We start from the raw sequence: 24238 nt of genomic DNA, 5'->3' as shown, positions 1-24238 counted from the left end.
TTTTCTTTTTGCACACAATTTTGGCCAAAACAGCTGATTCTGAGTTTCATCGTCCAGCAGAGCAACGATCCTAAACCTGCAGCCAGAGAGCTACAATTAAATGGTTCAGATCATCTGTTAAAGTGGCCCAGTCAAAGTCCAGATGTAAATCTAATTGAAAATCTATTTCAGTTACATTCATGGGAGCTCATTTTTGCTGGTCGGTCACATAAAATGCACTGAACTGTGTTTGTTGTACGTTTACAAGATTTACAAGGTGTGTCTGTGTGTGTGTGTGTGTGTGTGTGTGTGTGTGTGTGTGTGTGTGTGTGTGTGTGTGTGTGTGTGTGTGTGTGTGTGTGTGTGTGTGTGTGTGTGTGTGTGTGTGTGTCAGGTAAAATGACAAAGCCACAAAAGCAGCGGGTTTGAAAAATTATAAACACGTTTCTATACCAACCATTTCAGTTTAACACATGCCATGGCAAACCTCTGAGTCAAATGCAATCTTTTTTTTTTTTTTGACTAACAAACCCAAATGACATCATGATGACGGAGATTTCTCCACAGAAATAAATTAAACTGACTCACAAAGACAAACATCACCGAGAAGCGCAACCTCCGCATTACTCACTTTTTATTAGTTTTATGAATTCAAAGTACATCGCAAAGTCAGATGTAAGATATAAATATTAGAAAGAATAGAAATTTTCCAAAAGTTTCTTTTTTTTTTTTTTTACAAAATAGTAAATCATATTTCTGCTCTGAAAAAATGTATAAAAAATAAAATAAAACACACAGTGACGGCCCTCGATGTGACTACAAAGCACCGTGTGATCTGCTCAGACCAGCTTCAGATCAGCAACATGCCAGATATCTTTGATCACACGCAGAAACACACACTGGATACAGGACAGGAGGACTTCAGAGAGGAGTGTGTGGCACAAAACACGATGATCTGAGCTGCGTGTGTCTGTGGAGCAACAAAAAAGATCAACGCTCCACGAAGGGAGGCTCCTGTTTTTTTACGACTGACAGAACTGGCCCGCCTCCTGCTGCAGCAGCATCTCGTCCTTGCGGAGCGGAAACGTGTCGATGGTGGTGAACAGCTCAGCTGCCGTGATGGGGAACGGGTAGCGCTGTTTGTCTATGCCCTGCTTGTCCACCAGCACCATTTGGAACGACCTCTGAGGGATCCGGAGCAGTATCCTAGGAAACGCATGCCGGATTAAAGTCATGTTTGCCGAGGTTACACACGATTGCGTGTGTGTGTGTGTGTGTGTGTGTGTGTGTGCGTGTGCGTGTGTGTGTCAGTACCTGATCTGCAGGGCCAGTCCAGGCGGGAGAAGCCTGTGGCGGATTCGGCCAACTTGAGCTGGATACGTCCCGACCAGCTCAATGACGGTGACGTGTCTCAGGTCCAGTCCACACTGAGCGGGCTGGGACAGAGATCCACATGTTACACAGCTACTGAGTCACATGGAGGTGAGAAACTGGAGATCTCACCAGGGCTAAAACGATTAATCACGATAAAACAGTTACTGAAATAATCGTCAACTAATTCAGTAATTGATTTATCATTAACTGGAGTATATAGACCCGAAAGATTAACACAGCTAGAGCCTTAAGGAAGCCACAAAAAAGGTATTTTTGTCTGAAAATTAGCTTTACCCAGTGGCCTAGTTTTAGCTCTACCCAGTTCACATTCTGAATAAATCTCTTATTAAAGACTGTAATCCAATTAATCTGTTAATCAAAAAAAAAAAAACATCTTCAGGAAAGATGTTTTTTTTATTATTATTATTTAATTGTGCCTGATGCATTAAAATAAATGTTGACAATGAAGGGAAATTATATTTTCATGAGAAATATTCTTCCCCTTCTTTCATTTATGAAGAAAATCTCATTAAAAAAGCCACTGGATTCTGTAAGGTGGTTTTCATCTTCTCTATGATATTAAAGAAAATGAATTTTATTTAAAGGATGTAAAGCAACCAGCTGCTGCATCCTCAGAGCTGAATGAAAGCACGTTAATAATCATTTGCTTAACATCATGCCAACTAATTTTATCTAGTCAGATGCAGCTGGAAAACAAAGCTGAACTGTTATATTTCAGACCTATAATTAGCTGCAAATAATTATGTTTAACCAGCTGGACATGGACCTCCTGGATAATGCCGTAATAATACCGTCTATAACAACATAATGTTGTGTTTGCTCCCCATCTGTGACAAAGAGACAAGTATACGGCTGAGCAATTTCTCCTTTAATAAAACAGAAACACATTGGGTGACACGGCAAAAGCCAATAAGTTTATTTATTTATGCAACTGTGGGATTCTGTCACGTAAATTATTCTTAAAAATGGGTTGTGCTTTGTTGTGTGTGAGGGTTTTATCCAAACTGAACTTATTATGAGACTCACTGAACCTTTCTCTGCCTGTCGTCTAAACGGGGTCACTGGTGCCCATCTCCACTGGTCGCCGTATGAAACTTACGACATCGACTGGTCACCAGTCCATCACCTTCTAGCTGCGAAGCTACAGAGCTGACAACTGCGCCACTTTGCATCACTTAACATGAAGAAGAAAGTAGATTTTTGCAACACATTAATAATTCAGACGTAAATGGATTAAAAAGTGACGAGTCATCAAACGTCACAACAAAAACTAATTAGTTATCTGATTCCCGGCCATCGCACCGTAAACCTGATATGCTCAAAAACTAAGATACTCATGTCATGTCACTAAACCTGCTGTTATTGATCAAAATGCGATTATCCATCTGTCTAATTTTCTGCAAAAACTAAAGCAGCTGGATTTGTTCGCTCTGTTTACAAAACACACAATATATGGAATTACAGTGGATGTCACACTTTTAAAAAAATTTAATAACCTCTGCTGCATATGTTTAAGAAGTAACATTGGCTTCATTTGTTTTATATATTGTTTTCAACAGTTTAAAAAATGTTTTTATTGCGTGTGCACCTTCATACCTGATGTTATTGTTTCACCTTAATTTCCCCTTTGCAGGACAATAAAGGCTGTTTCTATTCTACTCTATTTATCAATTGTTTGAATTGCAGAATAGATGTGTGGTAATTTATGTGCAGATGTTATGTCGATTTGGACATGAGCACGGGATGACACACAACGCAGAACAAACATGTAGGAGGAGACACCTGGAGCTCCAGTCAAGAGAAATAAGGAGTTTTTCACACAGCGGCTTCGGCAGGCGGTGGAGCGGTGCTTAAAGAATACTGAAGTGGAGACAGATGTGCAAAATGTCAGACAGAGGAACTCTGTTGTTCAGAGTTGTGAAAATATGTGGCCTCATTATGATCTGTGGATCTCTGCACCATATTGAACAGGTCTGTGGGGTTTTATTTATCTTTGCAGAGTGATGACCTAATGAGGATCCGACACCTGATGGATAAAATCTAATCAATCCAATCAACTCTGAGGGAAGACATTGCATTTACATAAATTACTTATATGAGGAATCACATGTAACTGTGTGTCTTATTCTTAATCCACACCAGATCTGTCATGTGACTCTCCTTGAACAAACTCTCTCTAGTTAACAATAAACAAGGCCTAATCAGTGTTAATTTAAGACACATTTTTGAATCACTAATTAAAGAATGACCCAACAACCCCTTGTTTTTTTTAGGAATAGTTTAAAAATGGCTCAATATCTGACAGGAAATCTAAAAAAAAAAACAATCTGTTATAATCAAACTAGAGAACTAGCAAACGGACTGACCGGTGGACCCGTTGATGAACTAACACCGATTAAGTCTCTCGACTCATAAGCTGAATCGAAAAGGTCAGGGGTTTAAACAAAGCTCTGACTTAATGGTTTCTGACGTCGTGGAGGAAAACAACACCACTCACAGAGCTGTGTCACTATCATTTATTCATCGCTGAGACATTTCCTGATCATCAGCTTGACGCCCTCTCCTTCTTCTCAATTGTTGTGCTGAGATTAAAAACAACTCAAACACACCGCAGTCGTCTTTATCCGCGCTGCTTTCCTGCTCCAGCACCCACAGCTCGGTCAACTTGGATTTTGGATGAAGCTGTGTGTGTGTGTGTGTGTGTGCGCCCGAGTCGTGCCTCACCTGCAGGTTAGTCATCTGGAAACGGTAATTGTGATTGGCAGCCGTCGGCGCAGAGATAATGAGGAGCCGCCGCTTCTCGTAGAATTGGTCCAGCAGTGCCGCGGCCGAACGCACCCCCACATTTATGTTCATGGCTGCGATGACATCGAACGCAAAATTAAGTCAGTATATGAAGGAGAGTACATGAAGGTGAATATTTATTACCACACAGTGTCAGTGTGAGGCGTTGCATAATTAAGGCCGACGATGAGGAGCTTCTTCCTGCCTCACAGACGAGTGTGAAACAGAATGAACTCGCTATGGATTTTTTTTTTTTAAATCGATGGACAGGCTGCTATTTTCTCCTCCACCGAGCCTCCAAATCCATAGAGAGACCGCAATATCAGAAATGACTGACACGTAAAAAAAGAAAAATGCTGAATCTGGATCCAGGACTTCTCCAAATTAGCTCTTGAACTATTCCTTTATTAGTCCTACCAAATAAATAACCTCACACAATGTGACGGTTCACTTATTTGGTCACTAAATATAATTTTGAAGGGGCGCAAACCTTGAGATGAGACTGTAAGCAAGACTTTAACCCCTTAACCCTCACTTCTGGAAAACACAATGGAAAAGCTGCACAATTCGCCCCTGCAGCATACGTACAGCTTCATGCACATAACAGTGCATGAAGAGCATTTTTAATTTATCACAAAGAATATCAAATGAACTTGTAAAAAGGTGTGTTAAAGAGGAATACTAGGAATACATTAATTATCTTACATAATCCAATTTTTAGCTTGGTTCCTATGTTCCGTTTCAAATTTCTAAACTTTCCCACATTTAATTTTCTGGATTTTCCAAGCAGAATTGTGGACAAATTAATACACTATTTTTAGGATGGTTGCGTTTGAACTTAAAGACTCGGGGACGTTTGTAGCTCTTTCAAATGTCCTCTGCTTGTAGACTGTTTGTTTTGAGGTCTGTTTACTCCTGTTGTCTTCCTGAAGGCTTCAGACAGACCTTTAGATCTCACAATGAATGTTTAGCAGGCAAACTCCTTCAAAAACCTCAGTGTTTATGTTCTAATCACATGGAATGATTCATTTCCAGTAGGAATAAATGTGAAAGTGTCCAAATTAATCCTCAGTAGAAAGTGCATGTTTACTTATATTTTATAGAATATAAAACTGGTTTTTTCTTCTCTTTTGTTAATTTAGCTTTTCTTACATTTTCCAGTCAAGTTAAAATTTATATTAAATATCCACATATACAAATACGTCACAAAAACGGAACCTGTTACTTTTTATAGCATGTTAGGTTTGGAGTTTACTTCCATGTCCCATTTTTTAACCCAAAGCTTTTAGTTCGACTAATTGTTTGTAACCTCAATGACTACTGAACACATGCAAGAAGAGATATAATAATACACTCAGCTTAAATTTAAAACAGCTTTGGTTGTCTGCGTGTTGAGCGCTACATACGTGCACACGTTGTGTCTAAACCAGACCAGGAGAGTCCAGACTGACACACTCTGGCAGCGCTGCCCTGCAGCTCGAAGCCGCCGGTGCAGGAGAAGTGACAAGAAGCGCCATAGTTGTCTCCGTCACTGTCGCACTTCATGTAGCCGTTGTCTGGAGGGAACAGGCGGCTGCAGCGACGCACTGTGCAAAGACGGGAACACGGAAGAGGAGCAGCAGCCAGGATTAAACAGGTTGGCAATTAAAAATAACATTTTGCATCCAAAAACAGTATTTGTGTTTTGTTTTTTTGTTTTTTACACAAAACACAAATACTGAGAATTGAGACTTTTTTCTAATAATTCCAAACATATAAATTGAATATTATTCAAATACACTGAAACAAGAACAGCTAATTAGTTTGCTGTGACAGTTTTTTTAATAAACAGTCACGGGTCTTTAACTTCTGTAAGACTTTTATCAAACTAAGACATTTATCAAGTCAAAACGGTGAATGTTCTGCATAAAGACCAAATATATATTGAAATTGATCCATTTCTATAAATATTTAATCTTATATAGATAAATACTTGTATATGTGTAATTTAAAAAAAAAACCTCTCATTAAATCCATGTAAATGGTCATTATTTCACAAAATGTAATTTTTCAGGCTCACCTCGCACTCTGATGGTGAAGCGGCAGGACCCTTTGTTCCCGGCCCGGTCAAACACGCTGTAGGACATCTTATGAAGGCCTTCTGGGAAGTCGGATTTCGGTGGTTTCCCTTTCAGGATCACACTGGAAAGCCCATGCTGAGTTTTAATCTTATACTCTGATCTCTGACCAGTTTATAAACAGGATTTAAGCTGAGTCTGAAGAGAAAAGGTCTTAAAGGAATCAAAGGGTTACGTCCGGACTGACTCTGTGAGGATGCCGTCTGCAGTGTCGACGCCCTCAGGTGTGTCCCAATTCACCCTCGCCGTCAGTTTTCCTGGTTCTGCCCACTTATCCTTCACATTGGGACACTTGATTTTCGGGGGATCAATATCTGCAAACAGATAAGAAAGAGATCTTTATCTAATCCTTATTTCATCCACATGAGCGTGCATGGTTCACTGATAACGGTAGGCAGCACAAGGTAAAAAAAATAAGACAGAATTTGGCCTTCTGTCTTATGCACATAAATGTCACTAGTGATAAACAAAAGTGTTCAATTTGATCACATTTTGTCAAGTTTCAGCCACTAACTTCAATTTTATGTAGTATAATAAAAACAATAGAGACACGCTTAATGTCTTTTGTCCATCTGGAAGTGTCTCCAACTTTGCGTGTATAGAAATAGAAATTCTTGCCTACGTCTGTTGACAAAACAGCTGAAGCTCAGTTACACTGAATTGACAGCATCTGTGAACGTTTCTTGTCAGAAATTATAGTTTTGATATAGGCCAAGACTTTGACTTGACCATTTTAACTCATGGTTACGCACTGATCCTAAACTAATTTATTATAGTTTACTCATGGCGGTGTTCAGAGTCTTTGCTCTGTTGATGTTAGGGTTAACGCTAACGCTAATCCTGTCAGAGCTCACAGGGTTTCTTCCAGTGTTTGTTTTTATTCACCATATCACATCAGCTCTAAGTACTACCTCTGTCCTTGCTAAAGAAAAACGAACCATCTCCACAGCATGATGCTGCCAGCACCAGGTAATGACTTTCCTCTAACCACATTTCTATAAAAGCCAGACGTCTTGGTAGTTTTGCAGATGTGGGATCCTGTTTACATTTCCTCGTGTTTCATAGCTTTGTTCCACTTTGTGTTGGTCCATCACATAAAATCCCAATAAAAGAAAATGCAGAACACAGGTAAAATTAAAAAAAGGTTAATTATTTTTGTGAGTTACTGTAGCTAAAGTTGCTACATGATGGCATATTTAATTAAAAAGCCCAAATATAGAAACTCAGGAATATTAATGTATTTATTTCTCACTATTTAGTTGAATAAATAAAAATTTGCGTGTTTGTAGATGGTTTGCACTAAAGCATGCTCTCGCTTTTATCCTCTCTCTCTCTCTGTGTCTCCAAGGGTTCATTTTATTTTCTCCAGCATGATTCCACACTCTGAAATATTCATGTTCTGCTAAATGCAGATACAGATTTGACTGGGTGAGTGTGCATTCTCGTTCGTCTCATTTGTCTTTGTGCTGGAGCAAAAACTCCCGGGCGGTTTGTCGCGTTAAACAAACATAATCATCCAGGGAAATGTTGGCGAAATCAGAAACATGTCAAAGAACCTTCCAGTGTAGCACAAAAGCAAATGAATCATAAGGTGAAAACAGGGATGTTTCTTAGTGTCCTTGTAGACAAAGAAGTAGAAAACTCAATGTTAAATCTTCAACACACTCTCAGTACATGCTGGCTGTAGTGCAGTCTGTACAAGCATCAAAAAAAAAAAAAAAACACTGACTGCAGTTGCAAACCTGTTCTTTCATTGATGTGTTCATCAAAACGTAGCTCCTTCATCTCTCACTCATTTTCATCTCTGACTCTGTGCAAGAAGTGAAAATAGTGTAATTTTCCAGTGAATGGAAAAGAAAAACACTGCCTGCCTGTTTTGGTTTGTCTGTGAAAGATGATTCGTGTCTAGAGGTCTGCTTTCTTCCAAGCATCAATCAGATAATCAGGAAAAATAAATAAAAGCCCTGGAACTGACAAGGCGTTTCAAGAAAAATCTGTGAAATCTTGTAGAAATCGTCTGGCCACGCTTAAAGCAGCAAATTTATCAAATACAATCACAGTCTTACCGATGCATGTGGGGACTCCGGCGCTCCACACCTTGTTGTACTGGCAGACGGATGTTTTCTGGCCTTTCATGGAATATCCAGCAGAGCAGAAGAACTCGCAGCGAGAGTTGTAGTAGGAGCCGTCCGAGCATTTGTAGCCTCCGTTAGCCAGCATGTTGAGCTTTGGGCAGCGGATCTCTGTGAGCAAAATGATAAAAGCTCATGATAAAGACGCTCTACAGGACTGTGTGTGTTTTTCTGACATGTCTGGTAGAATTACTGAAAAGTCCATTTATTTCTGTAATTCACTAAATGAAACACATCATATAGATTAGTCACGCACAGATGGATATTTCGAAATCTTTATTTCTGCTAATTATGATGGAAAAAAACATTTAAGATTAGAATACAGCGAAACATTGTTGGTGTGTTTGACAACCTGCTTAAATAATGCGATTCAAGTCGATTACCCCCATCTCTGCATTGCAGTGCCCTGCAGAAACTCAGAACACAACAAAGAAAGGCTCCAACATTTACTGCAAAAAGCTGCTTTAATGCATCATAGTGTAACAATGAGGCTCTGGAGTGGAGCTTTGGAGGAAAATCAAATTAAAATTGGTTCTCGCACAATCAGTCAGACTTAAAACTGCAACTGCTTTGGTGGGGAGAAGAAAGAAAAAAAAAAACATCTATTGAGACATGAAAACTGCTTTCACAGAGTGCCGTCTTCCAGACAATGACTGCTTCCTGCTGTCTTCATGATGGACGGCTTGTCGCTGAATGATCTTTCCCACGGCAAATATTAAATTGCCCAAAACTGTCTGTCCTCTCGTACTACCAGCATGTATACAGGCTGAAGGCAGCCTCTCTGGAGATCCAGAACATGTCAGAGCAGAAATACCTTGGAGATGATGGATGGATGGATGGATGGATGGATATGATGATGATGATGATGATGATGATGATGAAGCAGGGTATTACCGTTTTAAAGGTCACCAGTCAATGGGGATTTTCATTTGTTGTTGCATTTCTCTTAGATTGCTGCCTTGGAAGCTTAATATCCAGCTTGTGCTGATATATTTGTTATCTAAAAAAACTAATAATATGACACACATATGCCATTTAGGACTTCAGTGTTCATGTAAACACTTATTCATCTTCAAACTCATCTTCATTTTGGGCCACATCTTCATCATGCTGTAACAGAATGAACTGATAAAACTCAAATAGCCGTGTCTGCATTCAATAAGTTCGTTCTAGAAGTAAATAATATTGAACATTTCACCACATGGATCACTACCTCATGATTGTTTTTGTGATTTTTTTTTTTGTGAAGCTAATTTAGAAATATTTGCAACACATTTTGCGATATTTGTGCTTATGTCTGGCGGTAAATGTGACCTTCTACTCGCCATATGGATCACAGACTATCTTCCCATCAAGTAGGCTGAGGCAGTGGTGTAGTAGAAGTAAGAAATACTGCCCCCTATATGTGGGAGTAAGCAGTCACTAAAACCCGCAACGGACCTTACCACAGGGGCCGCGTTTCATTGGCTAATGCCCATTTCACGTCACAGCACAGCTACCAAGTGCGTGACCATCTCACAAACACAAGCTACAGTAGTAAACACATGCTAATGTAGATTGTGGACTAGCAGACTGGCAGAAAGTTTTTGCGTCAGGACTCGAAAAAGAATGGTTCTCCACTGTCAGTGGGGAATCTGTACAGGCGATGTCAGGCATCCTGATCGTATTTGTGGAACTAAAATTCACAGATTTCCAAAATCTGAAACGGAAAGCCTAGCTTGGATCAAAGCTTGTTCACGACCGTATTTGCAGCTCAACCGTCGTAAGATCAATAAGAACAAAGGAGTGTGTGCTGGTGTAAGTATTATTACTTTGCTTTCTTTGTGTTTAGCGAATGAAAAAAATAAAGTCAATAATTAACACATCCACTTTGAAAACCTTTTAGCTAAGTACAGCATAATGGCAGTACCGATACAACTTCTACACCTTGAAGCCTGTCAGTCTTACGTTGGCTGAACAGATCAATATGCAATGTGTACCGTATCTGACATGCATTAAATATTTTATTTTACCGGAAAAGGCTTTTTACTAAACTGTAATCGTGTTAGCCACGCTAGCACCGAGTACCGTGTATCACGGCACACTCAAACATTTGCCAACAACAGAAATCACTGATTCCAAAAGTAACCCTCAAAACCATGAATGCCCGACTTACCCAGCCTTGCAAGAACAACAGGCATCAGTGATCTTGTCCACAGCCATATTTATGCTAAGGGTGTGAGGATCTGCTGTTTTCCTCATCGATCGGTAGCATTTAGCTGCGACGCGCACAATGTTGGAGGCATAGCGTGGCTCAAACAGCTTGATTTCGTCCAAAAAAGATGACATGAACTTGTTTGTTCCCCTGTCCATTGTCGTGGCTGATATTTTTTTGAAAATCCGGCAGAAATGCTACACTAATCGACTTAGAAATACTTTGTAGAAAGTCAGTCGAAGTGAAAGACGTCATGTTTACATAGAAACTAAGCTCCGCGAGGCTTTGTTTGTGAGACATGCAGCCACGTGGGATTTTAGGGGGCGTTTCTGGGCGGAGCTTGGTAAGGTCCATTGTTGATTAGGTGCGGGGATCTGTTAACTTTGAGTGAATTTCCATTGTCACAGAAACTGAAAAAACTGGAGGAAGTAAAAGGATAAAAAAATGTGTTTGATTAGATTGGTAAAATAATATTTAAGCACACAACTGTTATCTTGAAGCACCTATTTACTATTTATTATTTCACATAAAAAGCTGTGGTGGACCAAATTTGAGTTTGACGCATGTGCCTTAAATGGAATTTTTTTTGTAATTTTGGAAAAAAAATGGTACCACAGACCATTATAATCTATATTCTTCTGCTAAAGAGAGGCTGCCATGCCCTCAGAGTCCCACATATTTTCTGTGCATCTCTTTACCAATCAATATTGCCGCAAACGAGAGTAAAGCCTGGTTTCTGCACTCTGTGGACAAACATGAACCTCTGCCATGATAAAAGTAAGCCAAACTCATCAACACTCACAAAGTCTAATATCAATAAACCCTGCCTGCATCTGTACAAACAAGCCGAATCGATGAAGCAACCTTATCATCAGACAAATAAATGATTGACTATTTTGATCATCATCTGGTTTAACGTTAATCTTTTATAATGCCATAAAGTTAAAGCCTGAACAAACAGGATAAATTTTAAAGCATAACTGGAGAAACTGTAACCTGCAGCATGTGCCCAGCAGGAGAAACGATCACACCCGCTGTGTCTGTCTCCAGTTTTCACCCTGCTTCATTATCAGTCATCAATTTGCTGCTCTGCTTGAGAAACATGCGCCATGACAACAACAACATGGGAAAAGGTTTGTTTGTGAAAGTCTCACACTCGGGGATGTGTGAATTGGCAGCATGTTATCTGCGACAGTAGACTTTAAAAAGCTGGCGTTCACGCATACACAGTGATATTTGTTCCACTGGGATCATCTAAAATAACACTGGGTGGGCTGGCCTTCAGACGCAGCCAACAGCGATGAGTTGTTTTAGTTCATTTTGGTTATTTTTAAAGTTTGCCTGGAGAATTACATGCTTTTTGAACATGATTAAGTCAGAAAGGAGCGCGCGCACACACAAAAAAAATCTAAGGCTTCTCAAATTTCCACTGAAAAAACTCAGAAGCCAAAGATGAATTAATTTAAAAGGTGAAACACTTGAGAAACTCAGACAGCAGAGCAAAATCTGCTGCACAGAAGAGGCTTTATTTTCCCACAGGTGATGTGCAAAATCAAGGAGTTTCCCTGGAGAAAATGAATTTCTGAACAGACACGGTCTGAGTTTCCTCTGCATTCCCAAAAAACCTTTAATTTCAAATACTTTTCAGAACATAAGAACATTATTGCTACCTTATAGTAGAAGCACAGACTATCGCAAAGCATGCAAATAGTAATGTAGAGGTCATCAGTAACTCTGATGTTCGCCTCTGAGGATTAATAATCCAGTCACATGATTTATGACATTATTTTTGCAAATTAGTGACATTATGACTTTAACTGTGAGCTACTTCACAACCAAAACTGTGGCTGTGATCCATGATTGGCAGATTATACACTGAAAATTTATATTTTGTTCTTCTAATTTATTAAATGCATAAAACCAAAACAAAAAAAACAAACATATTTTTCAGTCTATAAAAGTCAATAAACAGCATGGACTCTGATGCTTTGTCACAATCACATACAGATTAGGGAAATTAAATTCATCCATCCACCAAAGAAGCACCTTTTTCTCCTTTTATGTGCTATAGAAAGTTGAATAATGTTACTTAATGTTAGACGTTTAAAACAAAAAACATCAAAATCTGCACTTCAGTTCTTAAAGAAAACCACAAATCAGTCTAAGGTTTTCTTCGCTCACATCTTCACTGCTTAGTCACTCTGACTTAAAGGAGCTCTGTCTTTTAAAGGTCTCGTTTCTATAAATTCATTTGAACTTTTATTGTTTCCTGGTATCTTCAGTAACCTGAGTTTCCAGATTACCTCACCACCTGTTACTCATCTCTCGCTTACCTCCTCTCACCTAATCATTTCTCCCAGTAAAAATAGCCCCTGTTAGTCATTCAGTTTGTCAGATCCTCAACCATTTTCTCTGGCTGTTTTAGACTTTTAACTTTTACGTTTGATCTGCTGGACTTTCTGCTCCTGCAGCAGAAAAATGATTGAATCAGTCACGACACAGACATGATTATTGAGTTGACAATAATTACTGTCAGGAGAGGGGAATATCCACTATAGTGATGACTTTGTCTCTTAGGGAGAGTCCATGCTCCTTGTGGGAACAGCGCATTCATGAGGTTGATTGACAGCGCTAAGATCTTCCTCCTGGCTCTGATTGGTTGTTTCTGACTGGGAGCGATGCATTTTTTTTCACATTTTATCTGTCTTGGGTTATACTGAGATGACACAGTGACAATTTTAATAAAAATGTAAAAAGAAGAAATTTAAAAGACTACTTTTATAAATTGCATACTGCAGCTTTAAGACAGAGAAGGACCGGGGTGGTTTACCTCATTTTGGTCAATATAATCCCCACCTCACTAAGGTGGAGGAGTTTGAGTATCCTTATAATCCTGGGAGTTTTTTTCCCTCCTAGTCGTTTATATAATTGCAAATTAACCCGAGCGGAGGAGTTAGGATATAGAAAAACAAAGTCAGGAGAAACTGGGAATGGAGTAAAAGGGCTTGAAAAGTTAGGTTGCTTTTTTCCTATCACCTTAATTTCACCTGGTGGTCCGGTCTTTGATTCTGGGGTTCGCCCACAGAATCAACTGAGCTCAGCCCAAAAGGATGAGAGCTGATTTAGTCCACATAGACCCAGCATCTGCTGGGAGCTGCATCAAGGGTGGTAGAGAAGGGCGGCGGTCAGTTTTCTCAATTGTGTTTTGAAGAGGATGTATTTGCTTTAATTGTACCGTACCTGGGAGGTCCAAATTACAGAACAGCGTGTGAATGCATGAATTATGTAATCTGCATTGCTCAACATTTAAAGGTTTTATTTTTGCTGTGCCTACACCTTATCACTAGAGCAATGTTTTACAAACTAACCAAAGAGGTGCTGCAAAAGAAAAAAACAAAAACAAAAAAACCTAGTTTTGTGGAAAATTATGATCAAAATTAGCAAACAGTGATGGCCGTATAGCACGGAGAGAGATTAGAGCTAAATTATCTGAGGGCTACAATAGTCAACAATTAGTAATAAATATAAAAGGCCTTCCTTTAATGACTTTAAGCCGTCTGCACAGGACATCACTAGTCAGTCAAACTCCTGTCCTGGAAAATAAAACTTTGGTTTGCTTACTTGGAAGAATGAGCTAATAACGAAGGTTTCTGAAAGTGTTTTTCTTGTGGAACTGATAACGGAGGTTTCAGTGAACATGTTTTTCTTCTTTGTCCAACCAAAACGCCTTTGAACCGGGTTTGATTTAGGGACAGAGGTACCAATTAACCAGAGATGGGAGAAACTGAGAGAAACTCCCTCCAGGAGAGAGACGGGTGGAAGGCACCACCGTGTACATGACTGAAAGATGTGTAAGCTGAATTGTATGTTTAAAGTTTCACTTCTTCTCTCTTGCTTTTCTTTTCTCACACGCTGATCTCTGATACTTACTCTGATTTTCTAAAGAAAATATCTAAAGACTCTGATTGAGTCAGTGTTTCGCTCTCTCCCAAAACGAGAAAGAGTTTTCCTAAACACTCCTCTGTTCTAATCTTTGGACGCTTTTCTTTCAGTTTCTTTCACTTTTAGGTGATTGCAAAAAGTTTTTCAGGCATAATGTTGTCAACAATCACTTTGCAAGAGGTTTTCTGGGTTTAGATCAGCACATTAAACCAACCATTTTAACAGTTTGTTGTTTCTAGTTTCAAGAATTTGCTTCGTATTTTATCGTGTGTGGTGGCTGATTTTCTGCCGTGGCAGGTGGCTGAGCTGCAGAGTGAGTCCTTCACCTGGATCTGTTTGTCTTAGAGACATTTGCTCCTGATTAGGCACTAAATAAACTGAACTGAAATGTTTAAAACGATGCCCACCTCCAGCTGCAGCAAACATTCCTGAGATAATGACGCTTTCTTCTGGATTGGCTCTCTTCTAAACCCTCTTAAGTTTACAACTAACATAACATTTCCCATCAGAGCCGTAAAAATGTAGCCATGCAACATCTGACCTGGAATTGTTTCTTTTTCACCCTTCACTGCCTTGAGATGACTTCATCGACTTCATTTAAAAAAACAAAAAAAAGATAAAAGTGTGTGTGCAGATGTTGGCTCTCACCCCGACAAGCGTAGTTGGAGGACCAGTGCTTGCTGGCCATGCACACCACCTCCGTGTTCTGGGATTCGTAACCCCTTTTGCAGCGGATTTTACACCGCGTCCCCATCACGTTCCTGTAGTGCTCCCCTCTGGGCGTGCGGCAGCTCGCATCACCGTGCTTCAGCTTAATGGGCGCGCACCACGGGGTTCCTGGGAGCAGGGGAAAAAAATAAAAAGATAAAAAGACAGGGCACTGGGTGCATCAAAGCAGGTACATGACTTGGCCTTTCAGCTGGAGAAGCTCAATAGGAAGCACTTACCTGCAGGCTGCAAAAGCTTAGAAAGAGTTTCTTTACCAAAGGAAAAGCAGAGAGAGGAAAGCCACCTATCTGCATGAGTACAGGCAGATATGGTGGATTTCTCATTACCTTCTCTGTGACTTCCAATCATCCAAAAGTGTCTCGGGAGAGGGATCAGAAGATGGCTTCACCCGAAGAAAAGGTTTAATGATGTGTGAAGAGCTCTTACGGCTGTTAGAAGATAGCTGGAAAAGTCTCTCTTTGTTAACACCCCTGCTGAATTATAGGTATTCACGCCTTTTCTACGTGATTTACATCACTTCAATCTAATAGTTCAGAATTCAAATTAAAGTTGGTTTTCATTGCAGACCGCATATTTATCATGAATCGGTGATTTTCATGTCAGTTGTGAGACGAAGAGTGTACTTTCACAAACATTAAATGACTCTCTTTCTTTTAGTCCATGTCTAGAAAGCTGTTTAGAAAAAAAAAAAAAAAACTTCCTGTCTGTCGCCAAGATTTGCAGGGTCATGGCTTTCTTATTTCAATACAGGAAAAATAAAAGTCTGCAGTTTATTTTCTGCTGGCTCAGGACAAACACACATATCAGCTCAGCTGGAGAGGAGAGAGGAGACACAAGGCTCGGGCTTAAGGCCATTTCTAATAAAAACGACGGTCCAGCCTCCCTTACTCTTACTCTGTGGATATGAGTGGTGATGGTGTTTCCACAGCCACTGAGCAAAAAGAAAACAATAACTTTAACACGAGCGGAGGGTTTTATTTGGCCAGGGTGACTATAACGTCAAATCTAAAGTTTGAATGGCAAAGATGGCCGAAGCAAATGTTTAATTTGAAATAAAATGCTCCTCTTTAAATCCTGTGCTTTATTGTCTACTAAATGTAACAACTCTTTCTAGCCTTTGTTGCAACAAGCTGCAACCAAAGGTTTGAGATAACTGAGATCAGTGTGGATGGATTTTAATTCAAATATGTTGGAAGGTTTTCAAACACATCGGCCTATTTGAGGTAATGCCACAGCATCTCAAACTAATTTAAGTCTAGACTTTGACTAGGCCACTCTAAAACCTTGAATTGGACTTTAATATTCAGAAGTCTGTTTGCTGATGTGATTTTAATCACCATCTTGCTGCACTAACCAGTTTTGCGTGAGCCTAAGGTCACAAACTAATGCCTGATTCCCTGCTTGGAATCAGAAGACATGGTTCAATTGAAATACTTTTTTTTTTTATCAGAAATCACCCTCAGTCCATCACAGCAGCACCATCTTCGACTATCAGCATGATGTTCTTTTCCATCAGGTTTTTTTGGGAAATGTGCAACAGGCCCTTTCTGTTCTTTGTTGTTGGTTTTCACCATGAATGCTCTTTTTGCTCAGTCCTTTCTTGATGTTGAACTTTATTCACAGACTTTATTAGCTGATAAAAGTCAGGCCTGCACTGCTGTGGAGGGGTCAGTGATCCGTTTGACGTAGTTTTGTACATCGAGAACTTCTTGGAAGATTCACCACAGTCCCGTGTTTTCTCCATGTGAGGACAGTGGCCTTCATTGTGTTTGAAAATGTTTTTATAACCCTTTCCAGACTAAAAGATGGCAGTGATTTTGTTTCTAATCTGTCTTGACATTTCACTTGATTAGAGCACGATGCGTTTCTTTTTGACTACTTTATGCTGCCATGCTGGTTCTGTGTGATTTCTTGATTCTCCTGGTTTGGCAGTGATCAGATCTGGGTGTAAATTGAACCAAAAAAAATCTAATAATCAAATGTTTATTGTTGATCCGGCTTACTGTTGTCATTTCTGCTTATTTGTATGTGTCTTTGAATCTCCTTTTCACTATAGGTTTCAGAAAAATAACTGGGTAGGTACGTTTTAAAGAGCACAACCTTTTGTAAAAAAAAATAAACAAAAAAATTTACTTGACCTCTGAGGTTCTGCTTATATTTCCACATGTATGCTTTTTTTTTTTTTTTTTTTGCAGAATAGTCACCTTTATATCTACGAGAATACCAGTCCTCGTCGTCTCCGTAACCATAGTGCCCTGACCCTGAAAGTGAAAGAAAAAAAAAAGAGAAAGCTACTACAAAGAAGTACTACAAAAAGAGCACAAGATCAGATGTTGAGCAATCCCTTAAAGCTTTTCCCTGGACTCATCAGGGAAATGTCTGCTGCTGCTGCAAAGCAGACAAAACAAGCAGGGAAATCTTGCTCAACTTTCCATTTTAATCAGACTGCAGGGGGGATCTTCTGGACACAAAAGCGCAAAGAATGAATTTCCAAACGATCTTGTTTCCTCTAATAAATAAACATTTTTAGTGAAAATATTCATTCTGAAGCCCCCCTTGCTAGTCCTGATGCAAAAGGGAAAAGTTCTACTATTACACAACTGGAGTTGAAGTTGAAACCAGATGTTGACAGACGCTGTATGAAAGATACATCACCTTTTCTTTTCCTCGCTGTCTAATATTAAATCAGAGTGAAACTTATATGTTGTAGGTGAGTTTAAAATGTCCTAAATGCCAGAATAACAAAACGTAGACTATTTATTTGATCACTTTCTTCGAATTCAGAAGTTTTTAGACACTGTAGCAATACTGATGAGCGTTTAGAAAAACCCACAAGTATAAGTCACTAGTAGGTTAAGTGATAAAATACCAACTAAGAGACATGGAGCCAACAAATCAAATTTGCTGCTTTCTTCAGGGACATCTTAGAAAAATCAGCCAATCAAGGGAGCAAAACCTAATTCTTGTAGAAATATCCTGTAGCAAGCACGTTTGGCAAACAACAATGGCAGAATCACTTTGTTTTGTGAGAGTTTTTTTTTTTGTCCTGCAGGAGAAACTGGTCCACTTTTTAAAGCAAGTGCTATTACGATGGAAGAACGTTAAGTGGAGACACTGAAGTGACGTCTCAAGACATCAAGCAGGAAAGAACCTTTTCCACCAAACTGGTTCCAGTGCTTTACTGGTGCTCTGGCTGCATGTTCTTCAAAACACCTCCAAGTTCTCAGAGGCTTTATGTTGTTTAATTTTTGCTCCAAACAATGACACTAAAAACTTAAATGAGAATGTCTCTGATCTTCCTTTAGCTTATTTTAAATCACCCTTCATGCAGGTTAGTATTTTTTTACTGGAAGACCAATATTCCAGAAACATTTGTAAGAAGATTGTGTAAATTCATAAAAATTCAGAATGTCCCACAGTTTAACAGGATATCGCACAAAATGCAAAAGAAATGAATACTAACTTCTGAATTTAAATAAGGTTACAAATATATCTGAGACTGATTCAATTCATTATTCTGGCATTTAGCAAATAGAAAGAATTACCGTAATCCTACTTGGCCTAAAGCAGGAAGAAATTATTCTGATTTAATCTTGGACAACAAGAAAAAACACTATGTCTCTTTGCTACGTCAGAGAGACATAGCATGTACAAGTAAATGTAAAGCATATACAAGTGTTAGATTTCAACTTCATACCTACCACAGACCGTTCTGAGTCACCTTCAACTGAAAGGGAGCAACCGATAAAGACATTTATCACGGCTGTTTGGCCGCTGGAGGACACATTTGAGAGGCAGCGGTGAAAGATAAGAGTGAGAGGAAGTGAGAGAGGAAAACTGTTTTCAGAAACAGTGGTTGAGGGGGCAGATGAAGGAAACACGAATAAGAAGATATTGGTACAGAAGGAGTTAAATTAGTGAGGTGGAGTGAACTGTAGAGTGAATATGGTCTCTGTGCTGCAGGACTCATAAGAGAGAAAGGTGTTCGGCCCCACTCTGCTTCCAGGCAGTGAGCTAATCTGCTTTCCTCCACCCGATTTCACGGCTTTTCTGTAAGTTTACCGGAGACCTCTCTGGGTCAAAGTGCAGCCAATCACACAAGTTTATATTTCCACCCATCGCAGGACTTTGCATTGATCCATTTTAGTAACTGTGCTTGTGCCTAGCTTAGATATTTTCCCTAACTCTAACCAGTACATTCCTAACCCCAATTTTAACCAAAACATAATCCACACCATTATCCACTGGTGACTTTGGGCCCCATAAGGAGCAGTGGGTCCTCACAGTGTAGTACTTACTGGAAACATGGGCCTGAAATGCTGTGACAGAAACACACTCACACACTCTTTCCATCCTTTGAGGTTTTCATAGTGGCATGAACTTCATGGTGAAAACCCAGTTACTGAGTCAGACTTATAGCCGGCTAATGGGGAAACTACTGCAAAGTATCTGCTTTGTGATGCAGCAAACAAGGGAGGTATAAAAGTCCAGTTGTACAGTGGGTGGTGCAGCTGTGTGTTTGCGTGTGTTCGCAGTTTAAATGAAAACCATTCGGATCTAATAATGATAAACATCAGTCGATTTATGGTTCTCTAAACTGCCTTCCTACATTACATTTTCTGTATGCTTTAGCATCAAAACCACATAAAATTACACATGCCTGGTGTCTGTCAAGTATAAATATATTGTTGACATGAAGTCCTGACACTCGAAACATGATATCAAAGTTTATATTGCATCTATGAACCGATATGCTCCACTTAATACTGTCACTCATTGCTGAACTATATAAAAAGAATAAATCTTTTTTTGATTTTCACTTTGAGTATTTTGCAGTTGGAGCTGGCCAGTCATTGGATGAGGAGAATGGCTCATCCTGGAAAGGTTGCAAGTCCAACACATGGAAACACAACCAGGCTCACGCACGTAGACGTGACGTGAACCCATTTTCCTGTTTCCACTCGAGTCCATTCTGCACCGAGTCTAATTGCTATTCACACTCTCTCCAACAGGTGGCGTGGCTTTGCCTGTGTTTGGATCTGCGTTGACACAGCAGCCAACAAAACATAGATTAAGTCCAGTTGATCCCGTTCCTGCTTGTCCATAAATAGTTTCTACTTTCTAATGAATTCAAGGCAAGTACGAGCAATCCGAGACTCCTCTTCATTCGTAGATTGTGAATCTGTCAGGATGATGAAGAAGAAATGAGCTGCCAGCATCAACTTCCTGTCCGTCTCTCCTACATCAAAGGAGTTGCTAGCGCAATCTCTGCCAAATCTTTAAGTGTGCTGGAGCAGAAGGAGCTTTTTCCTCCCCATCATCCTGAAGTGACCACAGTTAAAATAACAGAGCCCGATTTTCAATTAGCTGCTCTTTTGGGGATTTTAATGCGAACCATCAAACTCTTTCAGACGTTGGAAAGAGTTTGTTCTGGTTAAATGTGTAAGCATTTAACCAGAACCAGAAGGTGCCAAATCCAACGTAGTAATTAGTACCTAAATTAGCACGCCGTTTATTCAACCTTTAAAAAGTTTTTTTTTTTTTTTTCCCTTCCACTAGCAATTTGTCAGCCTGGTCACTGTTAAGGTAAAAATGGGTTTTTTATAGAGGTGGGATGAATACTTTTTGCTCCGTCTGCAAAATACTTGGAGCCCATTTTTACACAGATTTACTTTGTTCCTTAAATGTCTTGTTATACTGAAGGATGGCGCTCGTTCATTATGCTCTAAGAAATGTGGGAAGTCGTCACAGAACAGCTGTGTTTTTAATTAGATTAAATTACACACAGGCGGGCTGTATTTACTAATTACACCTATGAAGTGAATTGATTTGGTTGCACTGGGTTTATTTTTGGAAACAAAGTAAAGAGGGCAGGATGCAAATGCAAAACGTCAGAGTTTATTTGTACAAAATTAAATTAATCAACCCGGTATATTTTTCTTCCATTTCATAACAATGCATTTTGTGTTGGTGCATTGAAAAAACTTACATGACATGAATTTGTAGCCAAAACATCAATTGTTAATGGGTGTGGGAAATTGCAATTGCAGTGCCAGCAACAAAATTAATAATATGTATGAAGAAGAATCTTCTTTTTTTTTTAGTTTGGGAGTACGTTTTGTTGCAAGTAATATAGCAAGAGTATTAATTTCTTATTTTTACCTGGTCAATAATAAACAAAACACCAAATATTTTAATAAAAGAAACAATGTATTGTTTTAAAGGGATAACATGTCAAGCACTTCAATCATTATGTGGGTTGATTGTTCTGAATTTTCTTCTATTTCCCTTCATTTTACATCATGAACATGATTCAGTCTTTCTTTAACGGCTCTTGCTTCACTGAGCCAACTTTTATGATGGATGCTCCAAAGTCTGTCTTTGAGGGTTTGCCTGTTTGCCATATATATATCATGACAACAGCAAAACTCCATTAACAATATCCCATTTGCTTCTTCGCTGTCCAAACAAACTGCAATAATCATTCAATAATACCTTGGGGGTCGCTGAAATTTTTCTTTAAGCATTTTTGCAGGACAATATACCTAAATGAAGTCAGCATCGCAATACTAGTGTGCATAGTAGCACAGTTGCAGCAGACTGCAATATTTGGGAGGATATACTGTGTATTTCAAATGTCATGCAAGCAGATTCTGCGTATTTGGCTGGCTGATTGAACTCTCCCTGCCCACGAGGCAAAGAAGGAAAATATGGGTAGATCTTGATTGATGTATCATTTTTCCTTCCACTTCACAGCTGTGCACTATTTTTCTGTAGCTCTACCAAGCAGACCGCTCCCCCCCCCCCCAAAGGAATAAATAAATGAAAGTTTGAGAAAACATTGTCGTCGTAAAAGAGCGAGAAGCATTTGTTAAGAAAATCTCTACATCCCAGCCTGTGTACTCAGGCGGCCACAAGCTGCTAATGAAAGACATAACTTACCACCAACACAAACCCTGACTGCCCCCTGTAAAATAAACCCCTCATTAATCCAAACACACATTTACACAAGTACAGACTGGAGTCCCGGGGACTTGATGAGCAGTTTTTAAGTCTGTCTGGGTGTCTTCATGTTGCAACCTGTATGATCTGACAGTGGTGGTGGTGAGCTGCTTCCCAACCATCTACAAGTTCATAACCACTGCTGCTGCTGCTGCTCACGTCCACACACACACACACACACACACACACACACACTGAACTCCTTTCATACACTGGAAGTGACTTCTGGAGTGACTTCATCTGCTGCAGGCTCCACCATTTGTCTATCTGGAAAGCTTGTATGCTTTCCTATGTTTAATGCATGAAACACGTAATTATGTTTTATGCTTAAATGATAAAAAAGATGCTCAGGCGTGACAAAGAGAGATAGGAAAAGCTAATTAACAGAAGTGCGAGCCGTCTAATTACTGCTGCAGAGAAATGCTAAGACTAATGAGGCTTTCCAAGAGAAAAATACTTGTTCTATAAAAAGCTGCATGAGGATGTATGCGGAAATATTCTTTGTTTGAATTAGAAATCGCTTTCTTACTGTCTCTGATAAATAAAAAAAAAGTGTGAACAGTGAGAATATAAAGGCTGAAAGAGTGGAGCCTGAGACCTGAGCTCTATGCAGAAACGTCCCCCAGATGCACACTGCACTCCCCCCCGCTTTCCACCCCCAGCTTCCACGTAAACACACCCGCGGTTCACCAAACTCAGACCCCCGATCACACGGCCGCAAAAATCCCCCCACAATCTGTCCAGCTCTGAGCCAAAGCTACCGGCGCTTCACATTTTCCCCTCCAGGCAGTGAGGAGATAAGCTATTGGGTCATTTGTGGATCATTCTTCCTCTCTCTCTCTCTGTCTCTCTCAGCAGGGTTTGTGAAACGTTGAGTCAGCTCTTACCTTCATATCCGGAGCAGAGACAGAACTGGACGAGCAGGAGAGCCAGTGGCCACAGCTCCATGTCAGGACGGGCGATTTTTAACGTGCAGGCAGGAGGAGGACAGCTTGCAAAGAAAACTCTCAGCGCATTCCTGCTTTTTCCAAAGAGCCCGCCTCTTGCTCCAGAAACAAGGGAGGATTCTCTTTACAGCAGGCAGGACATCCACCGGCGTTGAGTCAGGGGCCAGGGGTAAAGACGGGGTATCTGAGAGAGCCAGGGCCTGACGTGAACAACCACACATTCAGCTGCAATGCAGCAATAAAGCTAGAGTCTAAACACAGAAACAAGTTTAGGATTATTTATGACTATTATTACATTCAAAAAATATGGATTTTTTTTTTTGAGTCAGTCAAGCCCAAAAGTATTCATACCTCTGGCAGATTTAGATTTAGCCATTCAACAAAGAAGATGATTTCTGATAGGAAGACAGGCATCCCTCAGGGGAAAATAAACTCCCTTTTTAATGGCCGAACAGCTTTTTGAACATTTCCACAGGTATTTTGACAGTTCATGCTTACACAAGGAGAACTCCTTGAGGCAGACCTTGTCATCGTCCTAATCGCTTTTCTTCCTTCACAGACGGACAGTTCTGGACTCCAAAATGTTAACATTACTTCCAGTCAAAAAGAAAAAAAAAAGTTCTCGAAATTAAAGGATTGCTTTATATTTGAACTCCACAATTTTTTGCAATTTAAAAAGGAGCACAACATGCATTTTTGGTCAGCTTTAACATCTCTGGTGTCATGCACAAAATCCCTGCTTGCTAATAACATCATGTCCTTCATGTCCGCACCTGAGATACGTCTTGGTCACAAACAGTAGGGGAAAGTTAACTTACAAAAAATCAGCAAAATTATTAGTATGTCATGTTTAAATAACACAGTGAAGACTACTTTAGGCCTAACAATACAAATAATTTTGAAATTAACTGCATGACAAAAGGCGGATCCATATCAGCTTCTCTTTTTAGTTTCAGACTCAGTGCTTTGCAAAAAATATCGCATTCAATATCAGGCACATTTTGTCACAGTCCATGC

General features: G+C 39.7%; 1 protein-coding gene across 2 annotated transcripts; it reads right to left on the bottom strand.

Moving 5' to 3' along the window:
- Positions 1-596: 596 nt before the first annotated feature.
- Positions 597-23305, bottom strand: srpx (sushi-repeat containing protein X-linked). 2 transcript variants are annotated; one of them, XM_015007558.2, is made up of 10 exons: positions 23162-23304; positions 17477-17533; positions 15192-15380; positions 8342-8518; positions 6463-6589; positions 6218-6339; positions 5565-5744; positions 4099-4232; positions 1294-1415; positions 597-1185 (listed from the first exon to the last, which is right to left on the bottom strand). In XM_015007558.2, the coding sequence occupies exons 1-10, from the start codon at positions 23220-23222 to the stop codon at positions 1002-1004; spliced, it is 1353 nt and encodes a 450-aa protein (XP_014863044.1). In that variant the 5' UTR covers positions 23223-23304; the 3' UTR covers positions 597-1001. The 2 variants fall into 2 exon arrangements, with proteins under 2 accessions (XP_014863044.1, XP_014863045.1); XM_015007559.2 differs by lacking the exon at positions 17477-17533 and having other exon boundaries at positions 23162-23305.
- Positions 23306-24238: the final 933 nt, after the last annotated feature.

Source organism: Poecilia mexicana, unplaced genomic scaffold, assembly GCF_051168715.1.
Source record: "Poecilia mexicana isolate PSO_F unplaced genomic scaffold, ASM5116871v1 scaffold_2, whole genome shotgun sequence".
NCBI lineage: Eukaryota > Metazoa > Chordata > Actinopteri > Cyprinodontiformes > Poeciliidae > Poecilia > Poecilia mexicana.
Note: the sequence above shows the minus strand (reverse complement) of the source record. Positions and strands in the feature narration are given on the sequence as shown.